This window comes from Bufo gargarizans, chromosome 3 (genome assembly GCF_014858855.1).
Source record: "Bufo gargarizans isolate SCDJY-AF-19 chromosome 3, ASM1485885v1, whole genome shotgun sequence".
NCBI lineage: Eukaryota > Metazoa > Chordata > Amphibia > Anura > Bufonidae > Bufo > Bufo gargarizans.
In genome coordinates, this window is record NC_058082.1 from 286,577,877 (window position 1) to 286,592,069 (window position 14,193).

At 49.9% G+C, this 14,193-nt stretch overlaps 1 protein-coding gene across 2 annotated transcripts in view; it reads right to left on the bottom strand.

Annotated features, from left to right (window-relative positions):
* Positions 1–14,193, bottom strand: part of USP32 (ubiquitin specific peptidase 32) — a 240,770-nt gene that overhangs the window by 8,463 nt on the left and 218,114 nt on the right. For both annotated transcript variants that reach the window (XM_044286239.1, XM_044286238.1), the window contains exons 32-33: positions 11,807–12,225; positions 1,362–1,454 (exon numbers count right to left, since the gene is read on the bottom strand). In XM_044286239.1, the coding sequence (XP_044142174.1) occupies positions 1,362–1,454; positions 11,807–12,225 (512 nt within the window). The remainder of the gene's footprint in view (positions 1–1,361; positions 1,455–11,806; positions 12,226–14,193) is intronic.

Sequence of the window (14,193 nt, forward strand, 5' to 3'; positions counted from 1 at the left end):
CATTCATCTTTAGCAATGAGCTCCAAATCATTCAGGTTGGAGGGTCTTCCTTGCCATCACCCTGATTTTCAGCATCCTGCCACAGATTCTCAATTGGAGTCAAGTCTGGACTCTGGTTGGGCCACTCCAAAACGTTAATGTTGTTGTCTGCTAACCATTTCTTCACCACTTTTGATGTGTGTTTTGGGTCATTGTCATGCTGAAATGTCCACTGGTGCCCAAGGCCAAGTTGCTCTGCAGACTGCCTGATGTTGTCATTGAGAATCCTCATGTATTGCTCTTTTTTCATGGTGCCGTTTACTGTGATTAGGTTCCCTGGTCCGATTGGCTGAAAAACACCCCCAAAGCATTAGGTTCCCACTACCATGTTTGACAGTGGAGATGGTGTTCTTTGGGTTGAAGGCTTCTCCTATTTTACGCCAAATGAAGGAAACATCATTGTGACCAAACAATAAAAATTTTTTTTCATCTGACCATAACACAGAAGACCAGAAGTCTTTTTCTTTGTCCAGATGAGCTTTTGCAAAGGCCAAGCGAGCTTTTGTGTGCTAAGGCACATACTGGAGAAGTGGAACCCAGCAGTGTGCAGTGTCCGTTGGATTGTCTGCCTTGAGACATTGCCACCAGCAGAGCCCAGATTTACCATGATGGCCTTGGTGGTGATCCTTGGATTCTTTTTCACCTCTCTAACTATTCTCCTGGCCAGCACAGGTGTCAATTTTGGCTTCCGACCACATCCTCTGAGATTTTCCACAGTGCGAACATCTTGTATTTTTTACTCAAATGTAAATAAAAGCTGATAAATTGTTTTTTTCCACAATAATGCCTCGTCTTATTATCTTTTGGGAGACACCTATGTCATTTCCCTTCAAAAAATTACTTGCTGGTTGAATAAAAGTAACTGAGTCAAAATTTGCCAGGGGTATGAATAATTATGGGCAGCACTGTATATAATGTACATAGGCTCATAAAATTAGAGGTAGATGGCTAGCCAGCCTAGAAACACAACCAGCTTGATAGATGTTTGCTTTATTTTTAATACAATCATTTCACAATTCCTACAGATATTAAAGAGGCATACTCATCTCGACAAATAAGTAGGCTCAGCAATTTTCAGAGCTCCCAAAAAATTGACTGGAAAGAGCTGCACATGCACAGCTACCTCTTCAAAAAGATGGGGCCCTGTTCTCTGGCTAGGTACTGGTCCTAGAGGTGGAACTGCAACTATCAAATATTTATGACATACCCTGTGGATATTCCATAAATGTCAAGATGAGAATACCCCTTTTACTTACATTTAGGTTTTATAATACAGAAGGAAATTATTACATATGGAGAAGAGTAGAAAGACCCAGACTCACCTTACAACTGCTGTCATTGTAGCAGTACCATTTTTCATTTGGATTTTTGGCATAAGTAACATAATGACCTCCACCCATTATTCCTGAATGGCACTAAACAGAACATGAATATACAAACAATTAATTCTTATTACCATTAACTGTGTATCTAATGCTAAAAAAAGAGTCACTATCCAAGACTATAAAAATGTTCCCTATATGCCGGGTCCTTCACATACAATATACAGTCAGGTCCATAAATATTGGGACATCGACACAATTCTAACATTTTTGGCTCTATACACCACCATAATGGATTTGAAATGTAACGAACAAGATGTGCTTTAACTGCAGACTGTCAGCTTTAATTTGAGGCTATTTACATCCAAATCAGGTGAACGGTGTAGGAATTACAACAGTTTGTATATGTGCCTCCCACTTGTTAAGGAACCGAAAGTAATGGGACAATTGGCTTCTCAGCTGTTCCATGGCCAGGTGTGTGTTATTCCCACATTATCCCAATTACAATGAGCAGATAAAACGTCCAGAGTTAATTTCAAGTGTGCTGTTTGCATTTGGAATCTGTTGCTGTCAACTCTCAAGATGAGATCCAAAGAGCTGTCACTATCAGTGAAGCAAGCCATCATTAGGCTGAAAAAAACAAAACAAACACAGAGGGATAGCAAAAAATTAGACGTGGCCAAAACAACTGTTTGGAACATTCTTAAAAAGTAGGAACGCACTGGTGAGCTCAGCAACACCAAAAGACCCGGAAGACCACGGAAAACAACTGTGGTGGATGACCGAAGAATTATTTCCCTGGTGAAGAAAACACCCTTTACAACAGTTGGCCAGATCAAGAACACTCTCCAGGAGGTAGGTGTATGTGTGTCAAAGTCAACAATCAAGAGAAGACTTCACCAAAGTGAATACAGAGGGTTCACCACAAGATATAAACCATTGGTGAGCCTCAAAAACAGGAAGGCCAGATTAGAGTTTGCCAAACGACATCTAAAAAAGCCTTCACAGTTCTGGAACAACATCCTATGACCAAGATCAACTTGTACCAGAGTGATGGGAAGAGAAGAGTACGGAGAAGGAAAGGAACTTCTCATGATCCTAAGCATACCACCTCATCAGTGAAGCATGATGGTGGTAGTGTCATGGCATGGGCATGTATGGCTGCCAATGGAACTGGTTCTCTTGTATTTATTGATGATGTGACTGCTGACAAAAAGCAGCAGGATAAATTCTGAAGTGTTCCGGGCAATATTATCTGCTCATATTCAGCCAACTGCTTCAGAACTTATTGGACGGCACATCACAGTGCAGATGGACAATGACCCAAAGCATACTGCAAAAGCAACCAGAGTTTTTTAAGGGAAAGAAGTGGAATGTTATGCAATGGCCAAGTCAATTACCTGACCTGAATCCGATTGAGCATGCATTTCACTTGCTGAAGACAAAACTGAAGGGAAAATGGCCCCAAAACAAGCAGGAACTGAAGACAGTTGCTGTAGAGGCCTGGCAGAGCATCACCGGGGAGGAAACCCAGCATCTGGTGAGGTCTATGCGTTCCAGATTTCAGGCTGTAATTGACTGCAAGGATTTGCAACCAAGTATTAAAAAGTGAAAGCTTGATTTATGATTATGTCCCATTACTTTTGGTCCCTTAACAAGTGAGAGGCACATAAGCAAACTGTTGTAATTCCTACACTGTTCAACTGATTCAGATGTAAATACCCTCAAATTAAGGCCTCTTGCACACTGCCGTGTTTCACGGCCGTATGCGGGCCGTGGAACCGCGGCCTGGATCCCTCCTGAGAGCAGGAGCGCACGGCGTCACTGGTTGCTATGACGCCGTGCGCTCCCTGCTGCCGGCACAGTACAGTAATACACTGGTATAGATCATACCAGTGTATTGCTGTATAGCGGCGGCAGCAGGGAGCGCACGGCGTCATAGCAACCAGTGACGCCGTGCGCTCCTGCTCTCAGGAGGGATCCAGGCCGCGGTTCCACGGCCCGCATACGGCCGTGAAACACGGCAGTGTGCAAGAGGCCTAAAGCTGACAGTCTGCAGTTAAAGCACATCTTGTTCGTTTCATTTCAAATCCATTGTGGTGGTGTATAGAGCCAAAAATGTTAGAATTGTGTCAATGTCCCAATATTTATGGACCTGACTGTACTTACCTGGCTCCCCGTGTCGCTCCTGGTCCTTTTGCTTCTCCCGATGAAAACATCCGGTGGGGAAGGGGGGAGCAGCCAATAGCAGGAGGGGACAGGGACGAGCATCCTTAGCATCGAAGGGGACGCTAGGGAGGCGAGTCCCTGTCCCCGCCTGCCATTGGCTGCTCCCCCCTGAAAATGGATATTTTCATCCGCGCACCAGGAGAAGCTGCAGCGGCGGTGCGGGGACCAGGAGAGGTGCAGGGAGCGGGGAGCCAGGTAAGTATATTCATTGTCAGGGGTCCGGCATATGGGGGACATTTTTATTGTATTGGATAAATTCTTTAAGATTAAATATTATCCAAATCAGATACATAGCTATGCTGAAGACTTATAATCCTATGTTACAGCATATGTTGAAAGGAGAGAAAGCCAAAAATAAAGTGTTAACACAAAGCTGCTACTAAACGAGAACTTCCTAACACATCAAATCTCTGTGCTAGAACAAGTGACAAGTTGTTCACAGGTTATTAGACTTTCCGGATTATTTAGTGTTGGAGTCAAGTAATTTCACTGCAATCACATGTACTAATAATTCACACAAAATAAAGTAGCCGTATTTTTCGCCCCATAAGACGCAATGCCACTGGGGGGGGGGGGGACGCGTCTTATCGGGCGCATACTAATGAAGCGCTACCATTATGGAAGCGCTCATTAGTACCGAAGGACCGGGAAGCGGTGAAGGCTCTGTGCTCACCACTTCCTGGTCTATGACTGTCGGCTGTGCAGGGCTGCGCACAGCGTGAGTCCCTCTGTGACCTCATACTGTGCGCGCCGACAGCAGGATAAAGCTGATCGCAATGGTGAGGAGCAGTGGCGTGCAGGAGAGTTAAGTGTTTTTTTTTCTATTTTATTTGCGCTGATGGCTGGGGACTGACATGAGGGCTGATAGATGGCTGAAGGTTGGGGGGCTGATCTGAGGTCTGATTAACATTGGGGGTCTGATTGTTGGTCTGACCTGAGGCGTAATGAAAAATATTTTTTTCTTATTGTCCTAAACCTAGGTGCATCTTATGGGCCAGTGCGTCTTAAAGGGCGAAAAATACGTTAATCACAGATTAATATAGTATACTAATAAAAAAAACATGCTTTATTCTGTACTGGTCACTGCTGTGCTGTCCCTAATGTTTATACTGCAAAGCAGCTCAATGTGGTTGACATTGTATTGTGATGGACACCACTGCTCCTATTCCGTTATGCCACATGCCATGGGCAGGGTATTATTACACACAGACATCAGCTTTCACAGACAGACATGCAGTAACTATGAGCGTTTGTGTATAAGAAAAAGGAGATTTTTGTATAACTTACCAGTTAAATCTCTTTCTCGCTCTTCCTTGGGGGACACAGACCTTGGGTATAGCTCAGCTCCCTAGGAGGCGTGACACTAAGTAAAACTGTTAAGCCCCTCCTCCATCAGCTATACCCTCAGCCTGGAGATAGAGGCTACCAGTTGCGTGTCCAAGTAGTGAAAGGATAACAACCAATAACGGAAACAACCAGCCAGCAACCCAACGGGGCGCCAGACCATAACCCTGTAACAAAACACAGAAGGGTGGGTGCTGTGTCCCCCAAGGAAGAGCGAGAAAGAGATTTAACTGGTAAGTTATACAAAAATCTCCTTTTCTCGCCCATTTTCCTTGGGGGACACAGACCTTGGGACGTTCAAGAGCAGTCCAAGAAGGGAGGGACCACAAACCCAAGGCGGACCACCACCGGAGCATCAGGAAACCGCTGCCTGCAAAACCAGGCGGCCCAAAGCAGCATCCGCTGATGCATGCGTATGCACTCTATAGAACCTTGTGAAAGTGTGCAGAGAGGACCAAGTGGCTGCTTTGCACAACTGTTCAGCCGAGGCCCGATGCCTCTGCGCCCAGGAAGCTCCGACTGCTCTGGTGGAATGAGCAGTGACGCTGAAAGGCGGAGCTCTACCCTTGGCTCGATAAGCCTCAGACACCGCCAGTTTAATGAAACGGGCAATAGCCACCTTGGAGACCGCCAAACCCTTGCGCGAACCCTCCGGAACCACAAACAGGGAGTCCGTGCGCCGAAAGGATCCGGTGACCTCCAGATAAATCTTCAACGCCCTGACCACATCCAGACGGTGCAGTTCCCGTTCTCTGGGGTGGGAAGGAGAGGGACAGAGCGACGGAAGGACGATGTCCTCATTGATGTGAAAGGCGGAGACCACCTTTGGCAGGAAGGACGGGACAGGCCGAAGCACAACCTTATCCTGGTGGAAGATCAGGAAAGGTTCGGAGCAAGAAAGAGCCGCTAACTCCGACACCCGTCGGAGAGATGTGATGGCCACAAGAAAAATGACCTTGCAGGACAGAAGGCGAAGGGAGACCTCCCGTAAAGGCTCGAAGGGGGCTGATTGGAGCGCCGAGAGCACCACATTCAGGTCCCAGGATGGAACTGGAGGGCGGTACGGCGGAACAGAGTGAGCCACCCCTTGTAAGAAGGTCTTAATTGGCCCCAGAGGGGCCAGGGGACGCTGGAGAAGAATAGACAGCGCCGAAATCTGTCCCTTCAGAGAACTGAGGCTCAGCCCCAGGTCCAGACCCGACTGGAGGAAGGACAGGATCGTGGGAAGAGAAAACCGGAGAGGTGGGATGCTCCGGGACTCACAGAACCCCAGATAGGACCTCCAAACCCGATAGTAGATCCTAGAGGACACGGGCTTACGAGCACGGATCATGGTGCGGACTACGTCCGCGGAGAAACCCCGTCGCGTTAAGACGGCGGTCTCAATAGCCACGCCGTCAAACGTAGCGAGCCTAAATGCTCGTGGAAGATCGGTCCCTGAGAGAGAAGGTCTTCCCTGGAGGGCAGTGGCCACGGTGCGTCTGCCAACAGCAACATTAGGTCGGCGTACCAAGACCGGCGGGGCCAATCCGGGGCGATCAGAATCGCGGGAACGCCCTCTGCCGCGATCCTCCGAAGAACCCGTGGCAGGAGGGGGAAAGGAGGAAAGACGTACAGAAGGGAGAATTCGCGCCACGGAAGGACGAGCGTGTCGGCGCCGTACGCCTTCGGGTCCCGTGCCCTGGCCAGGTATCGGGGGACCTTGTGGTTGAATTTGGAAGCCATGAGGTCCACGTCGGGGCGACCCCAGCGAAGACAAAGGGCTTCGAACACCTCTGGGTGCAGGGACCATTCTCCCGGGTCGATGGTGGACCGGCTCAGGAAATCCGCCGCCCAGTTGTCCACCCCCGGGATGTAAATTGCGGATAAGGCCGGCACATGCGCCTCCGCCCAGAGGAGAATGAGGGTCACCTCTTGCATCGCTGCAGCGCTGCGAGTGCCTCCCTGATGGTTTATGTATGCCACAGCCGTGGCATTGTCCGATTGGATCCGAACAGGGTGGCCCCTCAGTAGATGGGTCCAGTGTCTGAGGGACAGAAGAATCGCCCTCAGTTCCAGAATATTGATTGGAAGTCTGGACTCCGATAGAGACCAAACGCCCTGGACGGACCGGGGAGGGAAAACCCCCCCCCACCCCCGTAAGCTGGCATCGGTGGTAATCACCAGCCAGTTCAGTGGGAGGAAGGACCTCCCCCGTAGAGGGATATGCAACCACCAGCTGAGGGAAGCCCGAGCCAGGGGAGGCAGAAGAAAGGTCCTGTCCAGACTCCTCGGTGATTTGTCCCAGGCCGACAGAATTGCCCTCTGAAAGGTGCGGGATCGGAATTGTGCGAACGGCACCGCTTCGAAACAGGCAACCATCTTCCCCAACAACCGCATGCTGGATCTGAGGGAAGGGCGGTGATGACGGAGGAGACCGCGAACAGACCCGCAAAGGGCCAGACGCTTGTCCGACGGGAGGCGGACCTCCGCCAACTCCGTATCCAGGAGCATCCCCAGGAAGATCAGCCGTCTGGAGGGGGTAAGAGAAGACTTGGGGTGGTTGATGATCCAACCGAACCGCGTCAGGGTCTCCAGAGTGAGTCCCACACTGCCGGATGCCTGAGAGAAGGAGGGCGCCTTGACCAAGATGTCGTCCAAGTAAGGGAGAAGAAAAACACTTCTTGAACGCAGAAGGGCCAAGACAGGGGCCAGGACCTTGGTGAATACTCGAGGAGCCGTCGCCAGACCAAAGGGAAGGGCGACGAATTGGAAGTGATCGTCCCCCACCGCGAAGCGCAGGAAGCGGTGATGACATGGAGCAACCGGAACGTGGAGGTATGCATCCTGAACGTCGATTGAGGCCATGAAATCCCCTCTTTCCAGGGAGGCCACTGCGGACCTGAGAGACTCCATCCGGAATCTCTGCAGTCGGAGAAAACGGTTCAGGCGCTTTAGGTCCAAGATCGGTCGCACTGAGCCTTCCTTCTTGGGAACCACAAAGAGGTTCGAGTAGAACCCCCTGAACCTTTCCGTCGGAGGCACGGGGGCGACGACACCCTTGTCCATTAGAGAGCGAATGGCCGTGAAGAAGGCGGCCGCTCGTACGGGATCCCGCGGAGGACGGGACCGGAAAAAACGGTCTGGCGGAATGGACGCAAATTCGATCTTGTATCCGCAAGATACAATCTCGAGCGCCCATGCGTCTGAGATGTGGGCCCGCCATACGTTCCTGAACAGTAGAAGGCGGCCCCCCACCCGGGTGGGTGGGGGCGCACCTTCAGGCAGAGGGCTGCTGGCCTGAGGGAGCCCGTGTGGGCTGGGGCTTGCGCCAGGTAGATTGCGTCCGAAAAAACGGCTTCTTGCGTCTATCCTGGGCTGGGCCAGAGGAAGAAGAACCGGCCGCGGGTCTAGACCCGGTGGGCTTGCGAAAGGACCGAAAACGGGACGAACCAGCGCGACCGCGGGGGCCCCCCTCGGCCTGGACTGGGGGAGGTGAGTACTCTTCCCACCCGTGGCCTCAGAGATAAGTTCGTCCAGACGGGTTCCGAACAAGCGGGAACCCGAGAACGGTAGGCCAGCCAAAGAGCGTTTGGAAGCGGCGTCCGCCGCCCAAACCTTCAGCCAGAGTTCCCTCCTGACAGAAACTGCCAGGGCAGAGGAACGGGCAATGAGGGCACCCGCATCAAGAGAGGCCTCACAGACAAATTTTCCGGCCTGGACAATTAGTTGGGCTAAGGAACGGAGGTCCTGTAGAGGGACGTCCGACCCTAACTCCCGTTCCAGTTGCAAACCCCATTCAGAGACCGCTTTACCAGCCCAGGCGGAGGCAAAGACCGGTCTAAGGGCCGAACCAGAGGCAGTAAATATGGCCTTGGAGAGGGATTCCGTACGACGGTCCTCAGCAGACTGGAGGGAAGATCCGTCTTGTACAGGAATAGTAGTGCTTTTGGACAGGCGAGCCACGGGAGGATCAACCTTAGGCGGGGACGTCCACGTGGTCACAGAATCCGCTGGAAAGGGATAACAAATGTCCAGCTTTTTGGGTGTAACAAAGCGGACGTTAGGCCGGGTCCAAGCCTTGGACACCACAGAAGAAAAATCTGCGTGGATGGGAAAGACCTTGGAGGCCTGTCTGGGGCGAAGAAAGGACACGCCGGCCTGTTCAGAGTTGGGGGGGTCATCGTGTATGTGAAAGGTATCACGGATGCTAGTGATAAGATGCCCCACCGCGGACGCCAATTTGGACGGAAGCTCTGAGTCCATGTCCACGTCCGAATCCGCCAGTTCTCCCTCAGAAAGCGTATCCCTTTGAGAGGATAGACTTGACTGAGCTCGCACGCATGGCGGAGAGAGCGAAGCATCTGGAGAAGATGTGCGCTCAACCCTTGAACGTTTCTGAATATGCCGGGCCCTGGAAGATTCGCTGGGAGGCAGGGAATCAGTGGGGGCGGCAGAAACGGTAGTCCCAGCGGGTGCGACAGGGATTGTGGCAGCCTGCGGGAGAGGCGGTCTATCCACGAGACGGCCCACTACGTGTGTAAGACTTTCCACCGCCTGAGACAGAGACCTAGCCCAGTCAGGGGGTTCAGAGGCACCGGGGGGCGCAGCGGGAAGCGGGCCCTGCACCGGGGCCTGACATGCAAGGCAATGCGGCTCAGATTGCCCCCGCGGAAAAAGTTCCTTACAGGCGGTACAGGCATGGTACCAGGGTTTGGGGGCACCCGTGGGATCTGACATGCTGAAAAAGTGGTCGTACCCCAATACAGAGACCACAAGGGATATAGCAGCTATGACCAGGAGGGTTAGGAGAGGGTTAACTGTCCTACCAGTGCCTCAGAAGAACGTCAGGAGTAGAGAGGATCAGCAGCAGCTGCAGCAGCAGCAGCAGCAGCAGCAGCAGGGAGCAGCAAACAGCAGAGAGCCTGCAGATAGCGCCCACAGAAGCCGAGCGATACACCAGGTGCTCAGAGTCCCCCACGTGTCCCAGCTTCCTGTCTAGGAGTGAGGAAACGCGGGAAGAATTCAGCAGAAGCGCGGGGAACAAGCTCCGCCCCCTCCAGCGCTTGAAATGTCTCCTGTGAAGGAGAACCTAACTCCGCCCCCAAAATGGCGCGCGCGCGCGTAAGCCACGCCCCCTGCTGCCGAAAAACCTCGCAGGGCTAAGAAGAAGCAGGGTGCCATGAAATAAAGGGCCCGCAGGCCCCAAGAGTGCGGCGATTATTCCCAGGTGGGTGACCTTCTGCCACCATTGTCCCCTGCCCCGCCGATGCCGATATGGTCATGTCGGGCATAAGCCCCGCCCCCCGTTCGGAACGGAGCGGGCGGCGGCGGGAGGGAGAGAGGGAGAGATCAGCCGACTTGAAGAGTAGCCTGAAAATGGGGGAAAACGGCGTGGGGGTGCAGGATACACGGAGGAGAGCTGGGGAGGGTCTGCTGGAGCGCTCAGAATGAGCGACCACGGGTGCCCCCCTTCAAACCCAGAGGGGTACATGCTTGCCGATAGGGACAGGGTATGGGCTGGAAAAGCCATCTCACCTGTCTTCACCCTCAGTTCCTTCCAGCAGGGTCGCCCCTTCAGCTACTGGCACCGCAGTGGCAGGAAGCTGGGAGAGGGGCTTTGCGTGCGGGCGACCCCCTAGCTGGCGGGATGTAGGGGAGCCATTGCTGCCCAGATCCTCCTATTGCTTCTGTGGGGGAGGCAGCAGTGCAGATAAGTTGGCACTGGCGCAGCTCACCCCGGGAGAGCAGAGAGGCCCAATGCGTCTCTGGTATCTCTAGGAAAAACAAAAATAAAATAAAATTACAACAAGGAGAAAACAGCCCTGCAGTAGCAGGGAGTGTCTTGCCTCCTTGGACACTAAGCTAAAACTGGTAGCCTCTATCTCCAGGCTGAGGGTATAGCTGATGGAGGAGGGGCTTAACAGTTTTACTTAGTGTCACGCCTCCTAGGGAGCTGAGCTATACCCAAGGTCTGTGTCCCCCAAGGAAAATGGGCGAGAAATATTGTATAATGCATTTATTCCCATTCAACATTACAAAATGTATACAAAGTGCAGCAGGCAGCGAAGATACCTACAGAACAAACAGAAGGCCTCCGCTGCCCATGGATTTATGTGAATGTTTCTTTTGCAGACTAGATAGTAACACACCTGATGAAGTCCCAGAGTTAAAAAGCACCCCCCCCCCCCCCTTCCTGCAACATCTCACTGTATGATATCAGGCTCTTTTCCTTATTGCATTAGCTGCATTATTGCCTTCAATATAGGGCAGATATATATCGTAAAGATACGCCCCTTATGTGGCGTGAAGAAGTAACCAACTACACGTTTGTGACTTTTTCAATGGCACTGCCGTTTCACCCGCCACTCTCCCAAAAAGGGGGCGTGGCAAGGAGGAGCGGGGGATAGGCCACATTTATCATTTTCTACTCTAGTTTTCTGGCGTGGAAAAAACTGAACTCTATGTCAGCCAGGGGCTTTCATAGATTTCAGTTGAGACACATGGACTGCTGGATGCTGCGCCTAATTTATGACAAGGTATCAGGCATAGGATCCGGCAGAGCACCGCATACGTCGCAGGGTTATGATACATCTGCCCCTTTGTCTCTAATCTGCTGATTTTCTCCCTTTTTCTTCTGCTGATTTTTCTAAATTTTCCCTTGTCTGCTGAGTAGGTGGGCTCTTTCTGGTGTACCACTGGAAAACTGTACCATGTATTCTGACCAATCAGGAATCTCCTGAAGCTGCACCCCCTCCCCTCTCACAGCACGCAATTTCACATAGGGAGCATTACAGCAGCTGTATTTCCCTATGCCTTCATAAAAGCTACAAGCTCCTGTTCACTCAAAGTTGCACAATCTGGAAAGGAAACCATTTAGAGATTTTACTTACCGAAATGGCATAAAGGTTATATATAGGCTGACAGCAGTTGTCTTCTCTTTGGTCAACAGTGACATCCTCTTCTTCCCCTATGTGGTTATCAAGCTGACTGTTACACATGTTCTGCTCATGGGTCAGTCCATTGGTTAAAACCACCTGAGAATCCTGAGTTGAGGCTAACTCAGTTTGACTTCCACCTAAAATATGTCCTTTACTAGAATCTACCTGATCCAAAGTCTCTCTTGTTTCGTTATCTGAGCCATTGTCCTTGCTTTGATCCAAGTTTTCTTTACTGCTTGAGAGTTTTTTGCCTCCAAGCTGAGGTAAACGAAGACGGCCTTTGCCCCTTCCCAAAGTTCTTGGGCTATTGTTGGGACTGTTGTTTTTACTAGAAGAGTTTGTAGCAGCTTTCCTTCCTTGTAATGGAGATGCTGCAAGTAAAAAAAAATGAATTATAGTACATAAAAACACAAATTTCCCAATTTCAACAAATTCAATCTAGGGTTGTTAAATGGGTTTTCCAGGACTAACTTATTTCAGATCGGCAACAGTCCAGCAAGCTGTTTTCATGGACTTGTGGCACCAGACCCAGGTACTGAAACACTACATTGGCGCCCATGCTTAGTTACTGCAGCGCTGCTCCCATTTACTTGAATGAGAGCAACGCTGCAGTAACCAGGCACGGCCACTACACGGTGTATAGAACTGTGTTGTTCCGGTCCTGCAGCTAGTAAAAACAGCTGATTGGCTGGGGTGCCCAGAGTCTCGTGATAATCTGTGGATAGTCAATAAATTTGAGTCTTGGGACAAAAGCTTTAGAGGGAATACTATTTTACAACTTTATTAACAAATAATGCATTATGATTTGCGTCTCTACTGTAGTCACAGCTTGTTTTTAGAAAACAATTTGGGGGAGATTTATTAAAACTGGTGTAAAGGAAAACGGGCTTAGTTGCCCATAGCAACCAATCAGATGGAGCCTTTTATATTTCAGAGCTCCTTTGTAAAATGAAAGGTGGAATGGTATTGGTTGCTATGGGCAACTAAGACAGTTTTCCCCTGCACCAGTTTTGATAAATCTCCCCATTTGTGTGCGTTAACAGCAGGCTAAGTGAACATAGAGCCCTGGGATAATTTTTATGTTCCTCAGAACTGACTGTACAATAGTTTCCTAGTCCCCGATCTTGTCACGAAGAAATCTTTTGATGCAATCAAGCCAAGAGTGGGCACAGCAATCCTGGCCAATAGAGCAGGAGTTTGGTTGACAGGAGACAGCGGAGCACCCGCTCCAAAACAGCCCAAGGCACCCAAGCAGCAGTGTAGAATAAGGCTTCTTAATGGACACTGCGAAAACTTACTGTTGTGTCAAAAGTTGATGTACATTCCAGCTAAAGTGCTGCTAAGTGCCTTCACGCGCAGCAGATTTTGTTGCAGAAATTTCTGCAACTGAAAATCAGCTCCATTTATTTAAATTTTTTTTATTTCGGCAACAAAATTGGCCACATGTGAAGGCACCCTTAAAGGCCTATTCCGGTTTCAGCCTGTTAGGCTCTGTTCACACTGTTTATAATGGAAACCCAAATTCATAACTGGATCAGTTTACTGTTTGACGCTACTGATTTTTAATGGGTCTCGCAGGTCCATTGTTTTGACAAGAAAATTTGTGCTGCAAGAAGCATTATTCTGAGTATATGAAAAGTTTTCCATTTTTCTTAAATGTTTTCTGCAACAATTTCGCACAGTTTTTCTAGATCTCTGCTTCCGGTTACTTAATAAAACACATTATTGTTTATAAATCTGTCCTGGTCATGTCATGAACACACTGGTGACACTTACAATCCAAGCACCAGTGTGGCCACCACGTGACCAAGGAGCAAATATTAAAAGTTGCAAGCAAAGATCTTGAAAACTGTGAACAATTAATACAGAGAGCATACTGGAAAGTTGTGTGACTTTTCATTATACAAAAACATGTATTTGCTGAAACTGGAATGAGCAGGCACACACATGTTGTGTGATTAAACCTCTGCATTATTAAGGCTACTTTCTCACTTGCGTTCGGAGCGGATCCGTCTGGTATCTGCACAGACGGATCCGCTCCTATAATGCAAACGGTGGTATCTGCATTATATTTCAGAAAAAAATCTAAGTCCAATTTGTACTCAGACGGATCCGTCCAGACTTTACATTGAAAGTCAATGGGGGACGGATCCATTTGAAATTGCACCATATTGTGTCAACTTCAAACGGATCCGTCCCCATTGACTTACATTGTAAGTCTGGATGGATCCGTTTGGCTCCGCACGGCCAGGCGGACACGAAAACGCTGCAAGCAGTGTTCGGGTGTCCGCCTGCTGAGTGGAGCGGAGGCCAAACTGAGCCATACTGATGCATTCTGA